This window comes from Argopecten irradians, chromosome 1 (assembly GCF_041381155.1).
Source record: "Argopecten irradians isolate NY chromosome 1, Ai_NY, whole genome shotgun sequence".
NCBI lineage: Eukaryota > Metazoa > Mollusca > Bivalvia > Pectinida > Pectinidae > Argopecten > Argopecten irradians.
In genome coordinates this window covers 23,341,986-23,365,913 of record NC_091134.1, presented here as the reverse complement: position 1 = coordinate 23,365,913, position 23,928 = coordinate 23,341,986, and the positions used below count along the sequence as shown (strand labels likewise).

The window sequence follows — 23,928 nt, the reverse complement described above, 5'->3', positions numbered from 1 at the left end:
ATCTGAGACTGATAAAATAAGGAATTATAAAGTGAATGGATGCAATAGTTGTGTATTATCAATGAAGATCTAATTCAGGTGAAGTACAGTATAAATATTTTGTTATACATTGTTTTCTGAATATTTTTATTTCATTTTAAACGACACATGGACCGTATTTCGTTTTAACTTCCGGTCATGCCGAGGGAGAAGAAATGGCATCACTAGACCATTTGAGGCTGTTTCGACGGCTATATTGCATAAGAAGGACGTGTTTACGGGCTTATTCTAAAGATGGTGAGACTACTTTTGCTTTTGCACCCAAAAACAACACAAATACTTTGATATTGCTAGATCGACCTTGACATGAACGGTCGGACTAAGTGACAGTTGAGGTTTTTCATAATCATCCATAATATGCTTAAAACAAAACTTATTTTTTGACACATCCGATTTCTATTGCTACGTATATGATAATGTATTCTAATGTGAGAAACGAAACCATAGTAACCTACACTCTACATTTTTTACCTTAAATCTAAATTGAAATTCACAATGTTAAACAACCGTTGGCCTATGAGGACAGAGAGTATTTGCTTTGAATAGTATACAGTACCCAATATGCAGTTGTCCCTAAGATATTATCTTTTTCATTTCAAGATATTGCTTATAATTATCACTGATCAATAATAAGGGGCTGTATAACTGCCTAAATTAGTACATCTAGATCTCCTTTCCACAATAGAGAAATGGATGATTTATATTTATTTGTAGGTAACACTGGATCATCTGGTTCATCAAAGGCTGGATCTCCATCTGCCTCAAGCAATACACAGAAAACACCTGTATCTAAGCAAGACCCACTGCCCATATTTCTTCAGAGGAAAGTTCAGGAAATATTACTAAAGATATCTCGACTTAGTATGGACGATGTTGTCAGGGTCAGGAAAACAGATCGTCACCTTAAACCCAAATATGAATTAATGTCAGAGGTGGAACTGAAACAGGCAAGTAATAAAAGTGTATTTTAACATCAACACAATATAACAAAGCAGCAAGCTGCATGTACATCGAATTCACCCTGAAATGTCAAAGAAGACTGTTTTAGCCTTTGATTTAGCATACTCTTTAGAGGTTAAGGTAATGATGCATAGCAGTAGCATTAATCAAAGTGAATAAATACAGGAATTAATACTCTGTATCACTGAGACTGAATTCAAAATAGAAAAAAAAAATCTTCTAGAGATTAGTACAGGAATTTTGTACCAATTAATTATCACTTCCTAGATTTCCTAGCATATTAATATTATTTCTTGTTTATAGATGGAAATGGAAGCAATGGAGAAGGCAATACAAATGCTGAAAATGCCACCATATATGAAAGCGAGAGATGGAAGCTCAAAGGTTTTATCACGGGACCCAGAGATAGCACCGGGACTAACATCAAAATGGATGTTTACTGACATCTCCCAAGGAGTAGAAAATAGGGTAACCACATCTAATGGATGATATTTAGGGCAATATCAGATTCTGATTCTTAATTAGCACTTTTGATTATTAGTTTTTAAATTTTCCAAGTCATAAAGATGGATGAGATTTTAACTAGAGAAAGTTAAACTTTACATTAACCAAATACTTCTACATAATTTTGCTCGTTGTAATGTGTAAGGACAAAGAATTGATAGCAGTTTTTAGGCCTTACTGTCCTGTTAGCCTAACCATTGACAAAATATATGATGTATTACTTCGGTATGTTGACCGACAGATATTATCAACTGGTTGGTATGTTGACCGACAGATATTATCAACTGGTCGAGTGGTTCTGTCAATCGTCTTTAGGGGCGTAGTTTACATAGCCTACCTGACGTCAGGTGATAGAACAAGTGGGCGGAGTTTATATGACAATATTCTAGAGTTAGATAGGCAATATTATTGCGCCTGATAAGAAAAGCGTGTGTGAAAGATCTTATGCTAACAGGGTACTGACAGACTGTAAACTTCGTCGTAAAACAATTGATCTTCATTGTAAAGAATTATCTTTTCATTAAAATTAATGAAAAAAACTGGTGTGACAAACGAATGTGTAAAGAACGTGACTGCACGGGGGACATTTGACCCCGTCATCTGTTCATCGGATACCAGGGTTTTATATGTGAGATAAATCCTTGATCAGAACCCAAACAAAATTACTAACAAAGTCTTACAGTTTATAAAATATGAGAAAGTTAACGGTTCCATCAGCGAGAAGAGACACATAAATGAGAGATGACACGAAAAGTTATCCAGTCCATCCAGGCTGCAAACACCGCGTGACCGCATTTATTGCCAGAGCTATGGACTTCATTCCACAACAATTGCACTTTTTTTGAAGAAGTGTCTGTTGTAAAAACTGCAGGTAATAGAAAGTATTTACAAACCCTGCAGTTCTATATATGAGTATGTTAATACCCAATGAGTTCAGGATAGGTCTATCACACGTGGGTCACAAATATGACATGATATAAGCCATGCCCAACAACCAATCAACTCACGTCTAGCATTATTTCGTAACCCAGTATGCAGTAGGTATTGCGCAAGTTGCGCGCCGAGTATGTCATTGTCACAGTCAACGGTTATATTGTCACGACAGTAAAGATGCTACACCAAATGGTATTTTTTCACTACCAAAAACAGTTACTCAACTGACAACATTAAGTATTTTATAGAATTATTTTATAAGACTGTTGTTGGCCCTTTTCTTCATTTTAATATTTCATTTAATTCCAGGATAGAATTATAGTTGTTAGAGATACAGATGGTACACTGAGGACAGCTACTAATGAGGAACGAATTCGTGCTAATAATGTTTACTACCCAAAGGAAGGAGTATCAGCTGGCATCCCTAAAATGTTTGAAGAAGAGCATTTAGTAGTATGTATTATAAAGACTTCTTATGACATAAAAATTAACACACTTGATTTTTATAATCAACGTAATTATGTGGGTAGTAGAGATGAAACAAACTTCATTTCTGCATAATGGCATTGACAAAGAAAACTGTTGATATAGCTATTCTGTATTGATTTGGTTTGATTAGTTTAACGTAAGTTATAGCCAGGTTTAGATGGCGGAGGAAAGCCAGAGTACCAGAGAAGCCACCAACTAGCGGTCAGTACCTGGCAACTGGCCCACATGGGATTCAAACTCATGATCCAGGATTTGAGTACTTTTGGTATTACATCAACACATCTTAACCATGACTGATAATAAATTGATACATGTATGCATATGTTTATTCTTATTACAGAAGCAAAATTCAATAAGTATTTTTTGGCGAGGGTCACCTCGCCATTGTGATCGTGGTTGCAAAATTCTCTTACAGTCAATTTCCTCAATATGATTGGCTTAGAAATTGCTCGCAGATACTAGCGCTCCTAGCGGCAGTGTATTCAACAACTTTGATTTTACCGGGAATTTTAAATAGCAAATTTTGATTATGAAAGTTACTGAAATAAGCATATCTGTAACGTTGAAATAGGAATAGTATATTACGGCTTTCATATCCTTACTATACACACTATCCAAAAGATCTTCTGTTTGAAAATTTTCACCTGAATTGTTTACAAAGTATCTAGACTTTTCGTCCCCAAAATGGTGTTTACAATGAATGACGACGTTTCGTCCCAAAAATGCTTCGCTCCGAAGCTGGTTCCCCCCAGACGTTTACTCCCTATTAGTGACAGTTAACCCGCAACGGAAAAAAATAAAATCGATATTTCACCTCGAACATCAAAATTGATACCATAATGAATTTTGTAATTTGAATCAAATTTGTCTCGGAGCAAATACATTTCATGGCGAAATGGAGATGCATTTATCACGGCTGTGTTCAGGATGACATGGACGTAAAACTACAATGGAAGAAAGACAACTCTAACAAAATTTTGGACAAACTTGGACTACTGATAAAATAGCATGTCACAGACGGTGAACATTTTGTAAATGTTCAAGGTGGCGTTATCTTAAAACTAACGGCAGTTAATAAGGTATGAATATTTATCACATCCATCATTATCGATAATTTCATAAGCACATGTATAAATATCATAGTATATCTATATACTAAAGCACGTTCAGAGATTACCACTAAACCATATTTTTAAAACATTTTAGTTATTTTCAGCACAGGAGCTTGCCGTTCTGATCATATACATACAGCATATTCATTAAACTAGGTAATACGAAGTAAATATTTGGCCGAATGACATAAATCATCTATGGAATGTTCATATAACTCGAATTGATATTTTTGGACTACTAGATCGACGAAAATGCCGATTCCTTTTTCATAATTCTTCCGTAAAACGGCACTTAAAAAGCTGATTCAATCTGTAACAAATGAAGAGAAAACTGTTAATTGTCCTGAGTTATAGTTTACCAAAAAGCATCAGGGATTAGCAATTAAAACTTACATAAACACATTCCCGACTCTCGCTTGCATTGTGTGATCACTCGAGCGGAACTAATCTCTACCACCTGGCACAGTCTTACAAATGCAATCGCACAAAAGCCCACATGATCACTGTTTTTACTGCGATTACATCTTATGTTAGTTTTTTTAACTTTTTACTCAACAAAATAGACTTTACGCTTTTCATGATCAGCACCATCATTTTCCGTATAACTTATTAATTTACCACTGTACCCATGCATACGTGTGTATTTATACTTCTTTGGGCACATTATGTAACAACTGCTATATTACAATCAATTTATGAAGGACAAAACTCTTACATGTAAGAACAGGAGGACTGAAGAACAGCGGGATTAAACTTCAATAATATTTCCTCTATGCTGGTATTGCTATTTATGATTAAAATGTTTAATTATATGATATTAGCCTTTTCAGTAATTACTCTGTTAATACATTTATTGTTTCCTTATGTTTTACAGATTGTCAGCATGCATGTATCATTTCAACTGGAAACAGTCTAGGAGAAGAATTGTGTGAACAAAAAGAAATAATTTTCAGCTGTGGAAGCTTAATATTGTAATCATTTTCAATCCGAAAATAATTACTATAATCATCTTCAAATTCCTTATTGTGAATTTAACTGTAATATTATTTAAGCATATACCTGATATTTGTTTATATTCTATGACATGTACATTGTACATGCTTGAAATGAAATGAATAAATAAAAGATTATTTTAATTTAAAACACAATATGACATTAGCTGTTTATATTTTTTGTCAAAAACATATTAAGCTTATCGTTAATAACACTCTAATCATCACCTTCGAGACAATTTAATGAAAATCAATTAAACATTAATTTGTATTACACAGGTCGTCTTACGTTTTCCCCGCCTTGACTATCAATGTTCTCTGATCACTCTGAAAGTATTGATTTTACCTTTTTTTCGGTCACCACATGAACTGCCTTTAAATCAATCACACCAATGAGACATACATTTACTGCATTCATTATAACACTGTAAGGCAATTTGGCAAGATCAGCGAACATTGTTGATTTACCTTGAATATCTACATGCACAGTATAGTACCATATGTAAAAGGAGAGGAGAAAATGTAGCGGCCAGATCGGGATTCGATCCCTGGACTCTCCGAACACTATCCGAGTGCTCTACCGACTGAACTATCTGGTCATCGATAATCGACCCAGTCCAGTCCCGCTACACTCCTCCCTTCTTTTTGAAGACATACAAGACCCTTTCAAACACCACAACCGTTGGTTATTTAGTTGGGTGCCAATTCTGTAACAGGAGAGAAGAAAATGTAGTTCTTCTGACTAAGCTACCTAATCACCGATAATAAACCCAGTCTGATCCCGCTACAAATATTTATCTGGTTATTTTATCTCCCTTCCTATTTTCAATCTACTTTTATGACTTAGAATCTTACCTGGTGGAAAAGAATACTTTGTCTTACAAATCTTGACAAATTATGCACACTGTGATTGTTTCAAGCAAAACTACGTATCCGCTAGCTGATTGCTGTTGATTGTTAATGATCTCAAACACACTAATTACTTATTGTGCCAATTTTAATAAAATTTATAGTACTTTTTTCAAATATTTCTGATTACTATTCATGTGTAATATCTCAAAACATTGACATGTGCACGAAGTACGGCGGACCAGACCGCCGATGTTTTGGACATATGCTAGATATTTCAGTTTCAGGTTACTGTGGCCAATAAAAGAAAACAAACACAATGCGGTTTTCAGATGCTATTTCTTCTAAATACAACACTTTTTGTGCAAGTTGTCAAGCATTTATGGGGAATATTTTGCATTGAAATTGTCGCCTTCATACATCGGTTTTTGGGACTCCCCGGACATTGTTTTCCCCCATTTTTTTGATGCGCAAAATATACTGATAGTAGATTTTTTAAGCATTTTCAGCCCTAAAAAGACCTGCGCAAATTATACCAGTTTTTACGGTATATAATATTGGAATGTATCCCAAACTTTTTATCATATTATTTGCCAATAACACTGTTATGATATCAGAAATATCTGATGGTCTACGACAAATGTTACATGAATTTTAACAATATTGCATAACATGGAAATTAGAACTTAAAGGCCCACTACCTTTCCGGGGCAAAATTAAAAGGTTTCTTAAAAACATTAATAACATCAGAAAAAACCATGCCGATGCCTTAAGATGAGGTTACAATACCAAACATATGCAAGATTTCCTGCGAAATATCTGAAAACCGTGGAGAGTCGTTTCGCTGTCTTGCCGTCTGGCGCTGTAATAGTCAACTACCGCGCGGTATTTAGGACGACGGCGGGAAACATAAGACGACCTGCGTTATAAAAATTTACATTGTATCTATTTTGATTAAATTGTTCAGAAGGTGATGATAAACGTAGTATTAACGGTAAGTTAATAACTTTTGCGACTCTACAAAATTATCGATCTCGTTTTACATTCCCATTTTAAAAATTAAAAGTCGTTTCGGAAAGGTAGTGGGCCTTTAATATCAGAAAGATAAAAATTGTGATATTCTCAAGACGTAAATCGGTACAACAACACCAGTTGATGTTATGGAATACAGAATTAGATTTATAAGAATTGTTTACATATCTAGGTACAGAAAATAATGTTAATGGTAGCATTTTTAAAGAAAGGGAAAAAACCTGCTGAACAAACAATTAAATCGGTGTTTGCTATTTATAAGAAATAAAGGAATGTATCTCTTCCTGTTCATCTTGAACTGAAAATATTTGATTCACTTGTAATAACAGTTTTATTATACTCATCAGAGGTATGGGGATTTGAAAATAAAAAAATGTAGAAAAATTCATTTGTAATTTTGTAAAACAATCCTGAAGTTAAGAAAGTGTACAAACAATTTCATGGTCTATGGTGAGCTAACAAGTTATCCGGTTTGAATTGAAGTTCGGATACAATGTATATCAATCAACTTGCTGTTTTACAAAAGAATAATTACAAAACTTGTTAAAAGTAGACCAATTGACCAATTTATTCAAAAATCACATGATGATATTGATAAGTCTTCTAGAGGACAGACATATTCTATATTTAAGACATTTTGGCATAGAAAAGTATGCCTCTTGCCTTTCTCTGCTGCAAAACAATACTTGTTAACTGATACTGTGGTCCCAGGAACTTGATGACAATAGCTATATATAGTCATTAAGAATGAATATTTTCAATAACATCAAATTAACAAGGAAAATGCTTAAAGGTGTTATAAAATCATTTGACATATAACATCATAGGAAATATTAGAATGGGCTTCCAAGATTTTAGTATGTGTCTCTTGTTTTACACCTTGGTGTCCAAGGAATCCTCAAAAGTCCAAACTGGAAGGAACACCAGCCAAATTTATTTCTTATTGTACACAACTACAGTAGTATTGACCTTAGAAATATATTCTCCTATCATCGAGACCGAGCCATTTAGTACTTTCAGTACTTTGATTTAGATCTAGATAGAAACTGTTATTATCAAATTGTCATTTATCAGCCCATGATCTGCCAATAGACTAAGATCATACTGCAGTCTCCCAAAATACAAGCATGGGAACTGAGGGGACCCTGTCTTAAATGTCTTGAGGTGTTGATCAGTCATCAAACAAGCCAAGCCAAACCATATGATAGGAAATGTCATGGCTATGGGTTATGATTTTTCATTAAACAAAAGAACTGCATCACTGATTATGGGAAAAAAATGTTGTTTAATACTCTGAGAACACTCAGGAAATATTAAGCTTCTTCCGAATGCTGTTAATAATCCAATCATGGTAATGACAAAAATGCACATTTATGTATACAGTGAAACATGGTTATAACAAACCTTTGGGGACTAACGAAGTCACTACTTCGTTGTTATACACAAGATAAACACACCTTTTAGAAACTTTGATGGAGAATGAAAATTACTATGTTATAATCTTTTTTTTTTTTTGTGTGTTCAAACATGTTTTACTGTATTTTGATTGTGTCGCAGCATTTGCTGAAGAACGGGCTGACCGATATTGTCTACATCCTTGACAGAGCATGCGTCCAGTTTGATCCAGACGATCCTAATTTTATCAGGGTAAGAAGGGTGTAAAATATTAATATTTCTACTGCTATCTACTGCTATCTACTGCTATCTACTGCGCCAAATTATCATTTTTGTATAAAATAATAAGGATATATTTCAATATCATTTTTTTATGAATGTAATGTTTGAGATTGCACTCCTTGTCCACAGGAAACTGTTCTCTTTCTGGATTTACATCAATGTTAAAAATTGTATAGTCTAATGATGTTTCTCATTCATCAATGTGTGAATACCGTCAGTTGTGGTCGTCACAGCTTTGATGTGTAACATACAGTGGGCTTCATACCTCATTTAATGTGCATTTGACATATATCTTATATATAGAAAGTAGTAATTTTGTATTACCATGGAAATGACATCATTGTGCTTTGTATTGACCTACAGGTTACACAGATGATATATGACCATGTACAAAAGAAAAAAATGTTTAATCAACTGGCATCAACTCGATTCTTTGGACCCATGTCTTTCTACTTCATTCTGAAAAAGAATATTAAAGATCTACTTGTGGACATGATTGAACATGATTTGTAAGTGTATTAGAATCATTTTTATGCATCTCTAAAATACCTAAAATAATAACACTTTCTGCAAAGTTAGAGGTTTATACTGGAATCAACTTATCTGTCTGTCTTCCATCTGTACATATGTCTGTATGTAGAAAAGTTTTATATGGACAATACCTCCTAAGCTGCTGGATCAATTTCAATTCACAGCAATTTTATTATCATATGTACATATGTAGATGTGCATGCAGGTTTTCTTCTACCGGGCTAGGGTAACTGCAGTTACCCAGATGGTTAATGCAATTACCCTAATCCGGTTCCCCCCTGTGAATATCTGCTTGAATGTTAAAAGAATTGACTCAAACATGGTGAATTCCTGCAATATATTTTTACTGTCTAGATCTTGCAATTTAATCTGGATCAACAATATATATACTAGTATTATTATAATAGTTCAATGATATTGAGTGAAGTTAAGCACATGCAGATTACCATACTCATTCATTATTTTTTTCCAGATTACTGGACGCCGTCAGCTTAATTCACCTGTACGACTTCATTCACAAACAGAGAAAAATACCCATACCACAGGACATATCAACAGACACAGAAGACCAGTTAAAGATTATAGAGGTCAGTAGTGAAATCTATCAACACGAGTATGATTATTGAATGGGACTAATTTATGTACCATATGATATCTGATAACATTTATACGGGACTATTGTTTCTATTTGTGAAAGAATTATGCTTAAAGATGATATTCCCCGCTAATGTCATAAGTGGGAAGATTGCAGAGTTGTGTTCCATCACAACCCAAAAACCACATGGGGTGTCATGCGGTACAGTTGAAAAAAACTCACAATCCGGACGGAAATGTCAAGGAACGGACTTCCGTAATGTTATTTATACTCACTAGACCGTGAATTCAGATTCTAAATCCTGAACTCCATTTTGGGAATAGAATGTAATTTTTACATTAATAATTCCCGCAATAATACGGACAATTTTCTGTCGCCATGTGCCGAGAAAATCCAAGGCCAACTAGAGTCATGTGTAAAATACACACTACCACTTGACACTGTGTGTGTTGTCATAATGACGGCTGCCAGGTCATAGCCACAGGCGTTTACCTGAACACCTTTGTCAGGGGTACATGCAGTCATATAATGGTTCATTGGTTTTCTATAGGAGATCAAACTTCAGTGTGGTAATTGACAATATCTTTTTAACCATACGCTTTGAAACATACCTTTCTGGTTTCGCATGCAGAATATGTCGCTTTGAGCTTCGGGTAAAATTGCACACAATTGACGATGGCTTTTGGTTTTGCCTTTTAAAAAAGAAATATGTTTTTTTTTAGGTCATCTGACCCGAAGGGTCAGGATGACCTATAGTCATCATGTTTCGTCCGTCGTCGTGCGCCGTCCGCCGTGGGCCGTGCGCCGTCCGCCGTCCGCCGTGCGTTAACTTTTCACATTTTGAACTTCTTCTCAAGTTTGACCAGTGGGATTGAGCTGAAACTTACCTGAAATGATCCTGAGATGGTCCCGACAAAGTGTTGTTATTTTTCGGGTCGATCCGAAATCCAAGATGGCCGCCACAGCCGCCATCTTGAAAACACATTTTGAACTTCTTCTCAAGTTCTACCGGTGCGATTTGGCTGAAACTTGCATGAAATGATCCTGACATGGTCCCGACAAAGTGTTGTTATTTTTCGGGTCGATCCGAAATCCAAGATGGCCGCCACAGGCGCCATCTTGAAAACACATTTTGAACTTCTTCTCAAGTTCTACCGGTGCGATTTGGCTGAAACTTGCATGAAATGATCCTGACATGGTCCCGACAAAGTGTTGTTATTTTTCGGGTCGATCTGAAATCCAAGATGGCCGCCACAGCCGCCATCTTGAAAACACATTTTAAACTTCTTCTCAAGTTCTACCGGTGCGATTTGGCTGAAACTTGCATGAAATGATCCTGACATGGTCCCGACAAAGTGTTGTTATTTTTCGGGTCGATCCGAAATCCAAGATGGCCGCCACAGGCGCCATCTTGAAAACACATTTTGAACTTCTTCTCAAGTTCTACCGGTGCGATTTGGCTGAAACTTGCATGAAATGATCCTGACATGGTCCCGACAAAGTGTTGTTATTTTTCGGGTCGATCCGAAATCCAAGATGGCCGCCACAGCCGCCATCTTGAAAACACATTTTAAACTTCTTCTCAAGTTCTACCGGTGCGATTTGGCTGAAACTTGCATGAAATGATCCTGACATGGTCCCGACAAAGTGTTGTTATTATTCGGGTCGATCCGAAATCCAAGATGGCCGCCACAGGCGCCATCTTGAAAACACATTTTGAACTTTCTCAAGTTCTACTGGTGCGATTTGGCTGAAACTTGCATGAAATGATCCTGACATGGTCCCGACAAAGTGTTGTTATTTTTCGGGTCGATCCGAAATCCAAGATGGCCGCCACAGCCGCCATCTTGAAAACACATTTTGAACTTCTTCTCAAGTTCTACCGGTGCGATTTGGCTGAAACTTGCATGAAATGATCCTGACATGGTCCCGACAAAGTGTTGTTATTTTTCGGGTCGATCCGAAATCCAAGATGGCCGCCACAGCCGCCATCTTGAAAACACATTTTGAAATTATTCTCAAGTTCAACTCGTGCGATTTGGCTGAAACTTGCATGAAATGATCCTGACATGGTCCCGACAAAGTGTTGTTATTTTTCGGGTCAATCCGAAATCCAAGATGACCGGCACATCTGCCATATTGAAAACACATTTTGAACTTCTTCTCAAGTTTTACTGGTTCGATTTGGCTGAAACTTGCATGAAATGATCCTGACATGGTCCCGACAAAGTATTGTTACATCTCTGGTTGATCCCAAATTGAAGAAGGCTACTATGACACTATATCTAATTAATTTCCTACATGTTAAGGCCCTTGGGCCTCTTGTTTGAAATAAAATTTGTTGAAGGAAATGGAAAATGATCCTGACATGGTCCTGACAAAGTGACACCATATGAAATTAATTTTACTATTGCCAAGGTAGTCAGATGACCGTTAAGGCCCTTTGGGCCTCTTGTTATATTCTTAATGTAATAATATGAAAAAATACTTATAAACATAATGAACAAAGTTTTTGATACAGTACACGTATATATTACATAAAAGCCTATCACCGACTACAAGGTCAAGGGGAGCAACTCGGACATGACAATTTAATTGACTAAGAATACAGAACTCAGAAGTCCAGAAAATTAGTAATCCCGATGGTTTAGGCTGAAAACGAAGGTGTCTGGATTATCGAGGGTCCACTGTATAGGAATTAGTCCCATTCTTACTACAGTTAGTGTATAGAGCTTAAAAACTGCGGGTCGCATATTTTGCCATTTTGTCAACGAAATATATTGTCGGAATTTTAATTTTATGCTACACTATGCAATAATAGCATTTTTGCATAACAGTAGTAAAATTCAAAATATTTCACTTGTGTTTTTAAAACATGTTTAGATAACCATTAACAGTTGGCGATTCATCAGGGACGATTTATACACCATATTTCTCCTCATGACGATTTATCACCTTCCAGGTCTTAGGGGGAGGGTGTGGCCTCTTTATTTTATAAATAGACAGCTTTACTGAAGACACAAAAGACACAATATAATCGTGTTTATATGATATGTGTCTTGTTAACACAAAAATACATATAAAATAACTTAGTTTGCTATTGGTGCGTGCGCAATCAGTACTTAATTACATAACAGGCATAATGTCATGGATTTTTTTTAGGGTGCAATTAATTATTTGTAATATTTTTATCTTGAATTAAAATAAGAAGCTCAAACTTTTCAATAGTGGCAATGGGGTAAAGTAAGAAACTTTTGTAACTAAGAAAAATACTAATTTGTCTGCTCCTGTTTTTGAAAAATACTGTACAATTCATCGGCAGTGGAGCATCTTTCATTTGAAAAACATTATGTTAAAGCAGCCATTTTGTTGTGCATTCATTGAATTACATCATGGTGGGCTTATGCATGGTATAGCTAGGTCATATTGCACAATGTATGTGAAAAATTGTATGGATATTTCTCTACTTTTTAGAAATTCTGTGAGACTGACATTAAAGGACAACAAGCAGAAGACTTACGGAAAGTAATAACTTCATATCGACAAGCCCTGGTGGACGAGGCCAGTAGTGTCGGGGCTGTCGGTAACTAGTGATATGTAAAAACTGTGTGAGTGTGGAAAGTTCTAAGAGACTGTGAATATCATATGTATGGAATAAAGTAATTTGTAATTATTGCATTGGTTTAATTATTTCTTTCATAGTGACAATGCATGAGGAGAAGAAGGCTGTCCCTTTACGGCTAGAATCGACACCGATATGGAATTTTGAGACAGGTTTTGTAATTGGCAGTCATCTTGATTGTCATCAATTAAACAAAATTGAAAATAATGAATAAGCTCTAAACTATAAACTGTTAAACTATTATAGAGGAAAAAATAATGTGGATAGTTTAATGGTGGTATGCTTTGAGTTGAAATCAGAAGAACAAGATATTACATTTAGCTTGTCTATATGACTAAGGCTAGTCCAACATTTAACTTTATTTTCACTTGCATAACCATTTAGAATTATGGCAGAAACATCATGATTTTTGGCCTAAGTAATAATAACATGGAACAGTAACTATAATCGTAATTATGTAGATTACTCTCAAAGTTGTTTTATTGACTAATCAGTAATGCCTATTGCAAAATTGATAAGTTTCAGTTCCAAAGTCATTATCTTGTGTTTTTACTTTTCTGGTGAAGTAGAAGCTTACCTTCCCATGAATTGAAATACTGGTAAATTTTATAAATACAGACACATTGTGATACCAGCCATCACCAGAACAGACCAGAAACAACATTGCGAACAGGCAAACATCTTGTATATGGATAAGTGATTGTTGTAATTTCTCAAAAAATACTGTCAGAACCTTTATCTCAAATTTCTTTTGACTAATTTGGTCTATTGATCTACCTGATCCATATCTGATTCACAAAAAAAAACATCAACACGATATTGTATAAACTTCATTTATGTACCAATTATCTTGTACAGATAGTTTTCTAATTGAGAATGTACATTCACATGCATATATCTACAGAGGTAAAATATTTTAAAGCAGTTGATGTATAGCCTTAATAAGAGTAAAGTAAAGTAAAACAGACCGATGGGCCATTAATTTTGATATCTGATCCAAGTTTCATCGATATCCATTCCTGTTCACTCAATCACCAGGAAAGAAAGTAACTAGAGACATTGCATGGTGTACAGTACCCGGTATGCATGGTCCTTGTTACAATAAAGTGTAAAACTACATTGAGCAGAATGATGTATCACAGATAATTCTAAAATGTCACAATGCAAAAAAACTCATATACTCATAAAACATATCACAGCCAATTGTCAGACTAGGCATACTGCCGTCAATTTCAATATAATATATATGGCATTGATTTGGTATAAAGATTAAACTCAAGATGTAGAATGCTATGTATAAGCACATGGACCTGACACAAATATATATACTATAATATATACATATAAATAGTGTTGCTTAAAATTTGTGCTAGGTCCCTGTGTGTAAATGTACATGGAAAAAACAATTTAGTTTGAATTAATAACTTTTAAAAGGATTTTACAGGACTGTTTTCAATGAGTACTGCTCAAATCGTAAAATTGTTTCTTCAATATACTACACAGTACAGTGCAATTTACTCCTTTTTAGGTCATCTGACCCGAAGGGTCAGGATGACCTATTGTCATCATGCACCGTCCGTCGTCGTGCGCCGTGCGCTGTGCGCCGTGCGCTGTGCGCCGTGCGTAAACTTTTTATTCAAACGACTTCTTCTCAATAACCGGAAGGCCCAGGGTACTCATATTTGGCCTGTAGGTTGCTGGGATGGAGGGCTACCAAGTTTGTTCAAATGAATGACCTTGACCTTCATTCAAGGTCACAGGGGTCAACAAGGCTAAAATCTTTAAACAACTTCTTCTCAAAAACCAGAAGGCCCAGGGTACTGATATTTGGCCTGTAGGATGGTGGGATGAAGGGCTACCAAGTTTGTTCAAATAAATGACCTTGACCTTCATTCAAGGTCACAGGGGTCAAATAGGCTAAAATCCTTTAAACAACTTTTTGTGAATAACTAAGAGGCCTAGAGACCTGATATTAGGCCTGTGGCATGCTGGGATAAAGGGCTTACCAAGTTTGTTCAAATAAATGACCTTGACCTTCATTCAAGGTCACAGGGGTCAAAAAGGCTAAAATCTTTAAACAACTTCTTCTCAAGAACCAGAAGGCCCAGGGTACTGATATTTGGCCTGTAGGATGCTGGGATGAAGGGCTACCAAGTTTGTTCAAATAAACGACCTTGACCTTCATTCAAGGTCACAGGGGTCAAATAGGCTAAAATCCTTTAAACAACTTCTTGTGAATGACTAAGAGGCCTAGAGACCTGATATTAGGCCTGTGACATGCTGGGATGAAGGGCTACCAAGTTTGTTCAAATAAATGACCTTGACCTTCATTCAAGGTCACGAGGGTCAAATAGGCTAAAATCTTTAAACGACTTCTTCTCAAGAACCAGAAGGCCCAGGGTACTGATATTGGGCCTGTGACATGCTTGGATGAAGGGCTACCAAGTTTGTTCAAATGAATGACCTTAACCTTCATTCAAGGTCACGGGGGTCAAAAAGGCTAAAATCTATTTAAACGACTTCTTCTCAAGAACCAGAAGGCCCAGGGTACTGATATTTGGCCGGTAGGATGCTGGGATGAAGGGCTACCAAGTTTGTTCAAATAAATGACCTTGACCTTCATTCAAGGTCACAGGGGTCAAATAGGCTAAAATCATTTAAACAAATTCTTGTGAATAACTAAGAGGCCTAGAGACCTGATATTAGGCTGTGGCATGCTAGGATAAAGGGCTACCAAGTTTGTTCAAATGAATGACCTTGATCTTCATTCAAGGTCACAGGGGTCAAATAGGCTAAAATCTTTAAATGACTTCTTTTCAAGAACTAGAAGGCCAAGGCTACTGATATTGGGCATGTAGCATGCTTGGATGAAGGGCTACCAAGTTTGTTCAAATGAATTACCTTGACCTTCAATCAAGGTCACAGAGGTCAAATAGGCTAAAATCTTTAAACGACTATGTTGTATTGTACTAATAGTCAGATGACCGTTAAGGCCCATGGGCCTCTTGTTTTTAACTATTTTCTTTGACTCTGATGATATCTCATTGTTCATCAATGTGTTATATAAAACATGCGAAAAGTAATGGAAATGTGAATTGTGATCAATATGGGAAAAAATTTTTCCTCCATTTCATACAAATATCTTCAGCAATAGAGGTACCGTAGATATCAATGTTGTTTGATTATGCTCTTTTACTCTTTTTTTACTATTTTCTTTGACTCTGATAATATCTGATTGTTCATCAATGTGTTATATAAAATATGCAAAAAGTTATGGAAATGTGAATTGTGATCAATATGGAAAAAAAAATTCCTCCATTTCATACAAATATCTTCAGCAATAGAGGTAGATATCAATGTTGTTTGATTATGCAAAAGTCAATGTGAAATACAGTCTGCAAGGCAGAGACATGTAAAATATTCATGATTAAGCGCCATCGAAAGTTATATAAATACAAGACTTTATATTTGTAGAGTTAATGCTCTTTTAAGTATAAAGTTAAAAAAGAGTCTGCCCATATAACCAAGGCAGACTTAAATGATATCACTTCCAAACAAAAACAAGTAAAATCATGTGTAAAACATGTACTATAAATATAATTCATAAAATAGTTTTACATAAGTAGATTAATATACAAAGTAATTGCTAACGGGAAAAATTCACATCATTTTAAAACATGAAACAATCTAAATCTTGCAAACATTTTAAAACAGGACAGAGACAATGACTAGATGTAGTTTACTATATAATATCTATACCAATATCTCCTCCAACTTTACTAGCCAAGGGTATTTAGTACAATACAGTTGTTAGGAAGAGAACCACACTAAATACCCTTGGCTAGCGAAGTTGTATCTCCTCTAAAATATGAAATTATATACATGTAGGTCTAAGAATTAAATACAATGTAATTCAATTATAAATGCTAGCTACTACCAGAGATTAAATACAATGTAATTCAATTATAAATGCTAGCTACTACCAGAGATTTAGATAGTATATAACTATAGTAGTTCATATCTAAATCTTTGCTGCTACTACTAGGTATGCTATGCCTCAGTTCAAACTAACTACACATACACAATATACATGTATTTATAATAATATGATTTCTAGTAAAGATATTGACATTTCCCAGCTTACAATGTCTAAATTCAATTGAAACTATGTTGTCCTGGTTCCCAAGCTAGAAATGCAAGGTTACAGTATACACATGTTCACCGACGTGTATATAACCCATTGTTATAAGCATAAAATGACAAATGTGTGTATCAGAACAATTAATTTAACTTGATTAATGATATATTGACTAGTCTAGGTAGTTGTGTTACTACTTGCATTAATGCTGATTTATCAAAGTTACTTCCCTTCACAACTATCCATCAACTGGGAGCTTCACAAAATAGTATACAATTTAGACCACTTCTGTCTGGAAGATTTTTTTTTACCCTCCACAAAACAGTACATGACATGACGCCTACTGTCCGCGGGGCTTCTTAAATGCCTAGTAGTTTACCCTTTACATAACATTACATGACTTTAACCCCTTCTGCCCCCAAGGTGTTATTTTACCCTTACAAAACAGTAAAGGACTTTGACGCCTTCTGTCCCTAAGATTTCTTTATTACCTGGTATTTTACTCATTACAAAACAGTACACACATGACAATGACCCACTTCTATCTCTAAGATTTCTTAATTGCCTGGCATTTTACTCTGTACAAAAAAGTACACACATGACGATGACCCCCTTCTGTTCGTAAGATTTCTCTATTGCATTTATGGCATTTTACTCTTACAGAATAGTACATGACTTTGACGCCTTCTGACCCTGGGGTTTCTTCTTTGCCTGGTATTTGACCACCTTTGTTTTCTGACTATGAATTTTATGCCTGGACAAGAATCCAGACACAAAGTTACTTTGCTCGTTGTTGTCATCAAAAAGCTGCAGCAACATGAGGCGACCATCTTCACAGGCGATCAGTAAGAGGTTGTGTTGTGTGATTGTCAGGGACAGAGGGATGCTATGGATCGGGCATACACTTGTGGTACTACCTGTGTTTGTGTCCCCGATCATCAACAGACATGCGTAGACATTTAGCCATACAGCAACTTGACCGTCTGCGCTTAACTTTGGGCTTGCTTGATTGCTCGGCTTTTTTGGATAGTCTCCATCTGGATCATATTGAAACTCAAATGTCATTTTCTCAAGGTTATATAAATTTCTCTGTCGGTCTATTCCAAAGCGTCCATTCTTGCATGTAAACAGTCTAGTTGGTGAACATACATTTCCCTTTCTCTTCACCTTGCCATCCCTTGTGTTAAGGACAATCAGTGACTTAGTGTCAGATCCTTCTTCACACTGTTGAAGAAGAACTAAATCCTTCTCCCTCACAAGACTCTGCGTACATGTAGACACAACTCTGGGGAAGGTAAACCGTTTTTCACCCGTTTCAATATTGTAAACCACCAGGTTTGACAATTCAACCTCCCCAGGTGAGATTGATTCAGAAATGATGATATTGTCAGTGGTATGGTCAAAGAACATGAACATGTCTCCAGCTAAGGCAGTTCCTATCTCTACTGTGCGGATATGTTTAGAGTCAGGAATGGTCCAGAAGCTCACCTTAGCTTCCCCTGAATCATTGACATAAACGACAATTTTGTTGTCGGAGAGAACGTAATGTTTCACTAGGAGACTTGACAGAGGAACAGCACTGCGTAGTTGTCCAGTTTCCGTGCTCCATACCTTGAGGACATTCTCTGAGCTGTATTCCCTCAGGACACAATGTTGCCCATCTGGTGTAATAACTGGCTGCATCACCTCATAGTCTTTTGAAATGTAGAACTTGATACAACCACCAAGAATATCAAAAACGGCCACCTCATTTGACATGTTTCCTCTCATAACAGCAACCTGTCCAGTCTCAGCCACGTCTAGATAACGTGGGGCAGTTTTGATGGTCAGCGGTTCAAAAGTCACCTGTTTAGAGACTAGTGACGACACCTTCCACACTGTCAACACATTATTTCGTTTGTGTGTTGTGACCAGAAATTCTCCATTTTCAGACATTACTGCCACTGTTGTTTTTGACCGACTTATCTCCGTGGATTTTGATACTTTACTTGTCTCTGTATCCCAGACGATAAGATGACCTTCGTATGCAGAAACGAAGAACTTTTTGTCAGGTGTCATGTGACCTTCAAAAGCCCGAACGTTGTGGTCTGGTTTCACATCGTTCGGTATCAAAAATACATTTTTTTCCCGATTTGACTTGTAATGATGAATCACAAATCCCTGATTTGTTGTCAGAATCATGTTTTCTTTATCCAACGAGAATTTTGCATCAGTAATATTGAGGGTCGTCTGTATCTTGTGGGAGATTTTTCTTTCACCAAGAAGATTTCCAAATCTTTTGTCATTGGTATCAAGACAAATAACATTGAAGTTCAAAGAATCTTTGAAAATGACAACCGCCTCTGTACCTGAGGGAACTGGAATTATTTTCATAGGTACTTGGGGCATCTCTACTTCAGCAAGATATTCTCCAGAAACTGCATCAAACAGTTTGTACTTCAGCGTCTGCTTCTCGTGAAACAGGATTCGACCTTGGTGCCGGAGTAAAACCATGTCGTCTGCCACTACATCAAAATGGGACACCAGCTTTCCTGTCTGTCTGTCAAACAAATCTGCAGAATGGCCAATATACAAGCATAGGATTCTTGTTTCGGTCAAGAGAAATGAGAGACTGTCTGTAAAGCCAACACCTGGATATGCCTTCTCCATCTCAACACTGTTGACGATATTGCCAGTCGACATATTCACCAATACTACATGGTTCTGCTGCTTCTGATAGCTTGAGTAAAACATGGCGAGGTTCTGTTCTGGAGAGATTGTCATGATGTTAAGCTTAACAATGTCTGGTTCAAGTAACTTAATTTGCTGTTCTATTTCTCCAGTAGTTAGGTCCCACATCACCAAAACATTGTTCTCAGCCAGAGCAATGAGATGAGATGAGTCACTCGAAATCGCAACAAGGGAGGATCCAAAAGGGATTCCTTGATACTCAATCTTGAACAGAAGAGCTTCCTTTGGGGTGCTGTAGCAAGTTTGGTATGGTAATGTTGTCTTTTCTGATCGTATCCTGTCTAGGCATTCTTCAACAAGAAATTTCTCTACACTGTTTTTAGCATCTGCCAAAAGTGGTAAAAGATGTCCAGAAATTTCCATAGCAAGAGTTTTGGGGTATTTTGCGAGGGTTGATTGTGCTGTCTTCAGAACTCGCTGAAGGATCCCATCTTTATCATGCTTTGACAAAAGGAAGTCAGACAAGAGTTGTTGAACTGATGTGGCGGTTAACTTTGCTAAAAGCCAATCATAACTGAATAAGCAGATGCTTCTCAGTTCAGAATTTCTGTCTGCATTGGTGAGATGAAATGGAAGCTTGTTGAGTTTTCGAAGGTTGAATCTTTTCTTCTCTACACCATCCTCTGTAAAAAGGAAGCTGATTGGTTGGTCTGCGACTTTTCTGTCTGCTTCACTGTTTGGTGAAGAAAGACCTAACTTCTTGCACTGGGAATCACTGTATTTGAATGGTTTTGGTTTACCATGCCAAGTTCCAAGATAGTAGTCTGCCAGTAAGGAATGGACTTCTGTGCTGAACGATGAATCAGCAAGATATCTTTTTTCTGCAGCTTCATAAAATTGTCTATGATACCAAAAGAACACACGTGTGTCATCTACCTCTTTGTCAACCAAATAACTGGCGATGTCATGCCGAACCCTTACCCAGAGAACTGGTGGAATTCTTCTAAATGGTGGCACATGGTATTGAAACACATTTGTCAGCAGAATGTCGTCAAGCGATAACACATCCTCAAGTTCCGCTTCACTGATTCCAGACTGAGATGCAGTGATATAGGCCAGGGTTCGACTCACAAATATCTTTCCATGTTTTATCTCCAGCCTCAGAAGCAGGGAGTTGATAATATCTTGTACAGTGTAGGAGAGTGTTTCCATGGTAACCTGCGTATAAGACTTCCACGTCATAACATCTTCAAACACTAACTTAACGTACAGAGGTAAACTGCACTTCTCGAAAGCTTCCTGAACATAGTCAAACTGTTCGTCGCTCAGAGTTCTGTTCCTGGACAGAAGCCATGTTTTCAGAATTTTTGTACTCAAATCCTCACCAAGAATTTTCACCACGATGAAACTGCCAGGCAAAAATAACGACTTGAGGGAATTTATTATGTCATTCGACTCTGTATAAGTTGATGTCACTATTCGTACATTCTTCCCCAGTTTTTTCGGTAACCATCTGAGTTTGTGTGCACTAAAATCAGAACTCAACTGGTCCAATGAGTCTAGTAATATCACTAATGGTTTGGACGAGTGTTTCTCATACTTTTCTATGAGTGATTGAAAGAACACAAGAAGTTTGTCAAATTCTGATGGAATGCTGTTGAGGTCACCTTCAATGTTGGTCAGGATCTGAGTGACAAGACTCTTTAACAGTCGCCACAGATTACTGCTAGCAGGAGAGGTACCAAGGAAACGTAACACTACAATGGCGTCCTTCTTGTATGTAAATGGAACCTGCAAAATAGAAATTTTGGTTATGATCTATGAATAGTACAAACAATATTTATTCATTATTCAACAACCGATATTTGTTGATTACAAAACTTCACTGTGTAACATGTAAATCTTGATCCCCCTCCCTCTCTTTTTCAAACATGAAGCTTAATTGCAAAGTTTTCTTTGGCTTTGAATGACATACATGTATTCATAAGGCCAGACAGCATACCTGATATAGACACCATGACAGATATCTCGTGTATGCCTGAGTTTCCTCTAACCTTGAAACTAGACTGAGATATTATGATATAATGTCACTTTGTCATGTCACAGACTCATTGTTAACCTCAAAAAAACTTCAGTCACATCATACATGCATATAATGTCACTTTGTCATGTCACAGACTCATTGTTAACCTCAAAAAAACTTCAGTCACATCATACATGCATATAATGTCACTTTGTCATGTCACAGACTCATTGTTAACCTCAAAAAAAACTTCTTGTCACATTGCATACATGCATATAATGTCACTTTGTTCATGCCACAGTCAATCATTGTTAAATGGCGCATCAAAAAAACTTCAGTCACATTCATACATGCATATAATGTCACTTTGTCATGTCACAGACTCATTGTTAACCTTCAAAAAAATACCTTCAGTCACATCATTCATGCATATAATGTCACTTTGTCATGTCACTATTGTTTACCTCAAAACAAAACCTTTCAGTTTCATACATGCATTTCAATGTCACTTTGTCAACAGTCTTCATTGTTTAAATAAAAAACTTCAGTACACATCATACAAGCATATAATGTCACTTTGTCATGCTCACAGGCTCATGTTTTAACCTCAAAAAAAAACTTCAGTCACATCATTACTCTATCATTTAATGTCAATCTTAACCATGCACAAGACTCATTGTCACAGACTTCACATTGTTAATGTCACTTAAATTGTCTCAACTCTTGTTAACCTCAAAAAACTTCAGTCACTATCATGAATGCATTTAATGTTACTTTGTCATGCTAACAGACTCATTGTTAACCTAAAAAAAAAAAAACTTCAGTCACATTCATGCATGCATATATAATGTCACTTTGTCATGTCACAGACTCATTGTTAACCTCAAAAAAACTTCAGTCACATCATACAAGCATATAATGTTCACATTTGTCATGTCACAGACTCATTGTTTACCTATAAAAAAACTTCAGTCACATCATACAAGCATATAATGTCACATTGTCATGTCACAGACTCATTGTTAAACCTAAAAAAACTTCAGTCACATCATACATCATGCATATAATGTCACTAATTGTCATGTCACAGACTCATTGTTAACCTAAACAAAAACCTTCAGTCACATCATACATGCATATAATGTTCACTTTGCATGTCACAGACTTATTGTTAACCTCAAAAAACCCTTCAGTCACATCATGACATTGCATAATAATGTTACTCTTGTCATGTCACAGACTCATTGTTAACCTCAAAAAAAATTCAGTCACATCATTACAATATATTATATTGTCATTAGTCATGTCACAGACACCATTGCAAATAGACAACATTTCAGACTCACAGGTTTCGCTTTAATGTATATTACAAATGACCAAAACTAATTATATGTTAAATGTGATTTTCCCAAAAACCAGACCAAAATATGTCAGTTGATGGCTTTAAGCCTCCATGAGGGTGCGGCCAATCTACAGGTGACTCACAGTGTCATATAATTTGAATGTTTTTTAAATGGAATCAAAGTAACATCTATATAATCAGTATTTGATTCAAACATTTTGAAAAGAATTATCTTCTAAATTTAGAAATCAATGACATTTTGGCCCCTCCCACAGGACCCACTGTGGGGTCCGACCAGGACAATATAATGTCCACAATTTTGAATAATGGCCTAGTGACCCTTAAGACAGTGTTCAATTGAGGATTCCGATTGTCACATTAAATATAATTATAAAGTTATTAATAAAGGACAATTTTTCT

The 23,928-nt window shown here is 36.2% G+C and overlaps 2 protein-coding genes across 2 annotated transcripts; one reads left to right on the top strand and one right to left on the bottom strand.

Moving 5' to 3' along the window:
* Positions 1–129: 129 nt before the first annotated feature.
* Positions 130–13,387, top strand: LOC138321420 (small ribosomal subunit protein mS22-like). The gene is made up of 8 exons (XM_069265100.1): positions 130–276; positions 754–986; positions 1,303–1,467; positions 2,746–2,889; positions 8,468–8,557; positions 8,951–9,096; positions 9,591–9,705; positions 13,188–13,387. The coding sequence occupies exons 1-8, from the start codon at positions 195–197 to the stop codon at positions 13,302–13,304; spliced, it is 1,092 nt and encodes a 363-aa protein (XP_069121201.1). The 5' UTR covers positions 130–194; the 3' UTR covers positions 13,305–13,387.
* A 4,743-nt stretch (positions 13,388–18,130) lies between these two features.
* Positions 18,131–22,693, bottom strand: LOC138318986 (uncharacterized). The gene is made up of 2 exons (XM_069261896.1): positions 22,631–22,693; positions 18,131–21,934 (listed from the first exon to the last, which is right to left on the bottom strand). Exons 1-2 carry the CDS (start codon positions 22,691–22,693, stop codon positions 18,131–18,133), a joined length of 3,867 nt encoding a protein of 1,288 aa, XP_069117997.1.
* Positions 22,694–23,928: the final 1,235 nt, after the last annotated feature.

Bases quoted from the DNA above. Each gene is read 5' to 3' on its own strand.
- LOC138321420 (XM_069265100.1), top strand. From the start codon at position 195: ATGGCATCACTAGACCATTTGAGGCTGTTTCGACGGCTATATTGCATA. The intron at 1,468-2,745 runs GTAACCACATCT...ATTTAATTCCAG, and splicing joins CCCAAGGAGTAGAAAATAGG to GATAGAATTATAGTTGTTAG. The intron at 9,706-13,187 runs GTCAGTAGTGAA...TCTACTTTTTAG, and splicing joins ACCAGTTAAAGATTATAGAG to AAATTCTGTGAGACTGACAT.
- LOC138318986 (XM_069261896.1), bottom strand. From the start codon at position 22,693: ATGAAGACTGTTGACAAAGTGACATTGAAATGCATGTATGAAACTGAA. The intron at 21,935-22,630 runs GTAAACAATAGT...TCTATTTTGCAG, and splicing joins CTGAAAGGTTTTGTTTTGAG to GTTCCATTTACATACAAGAA.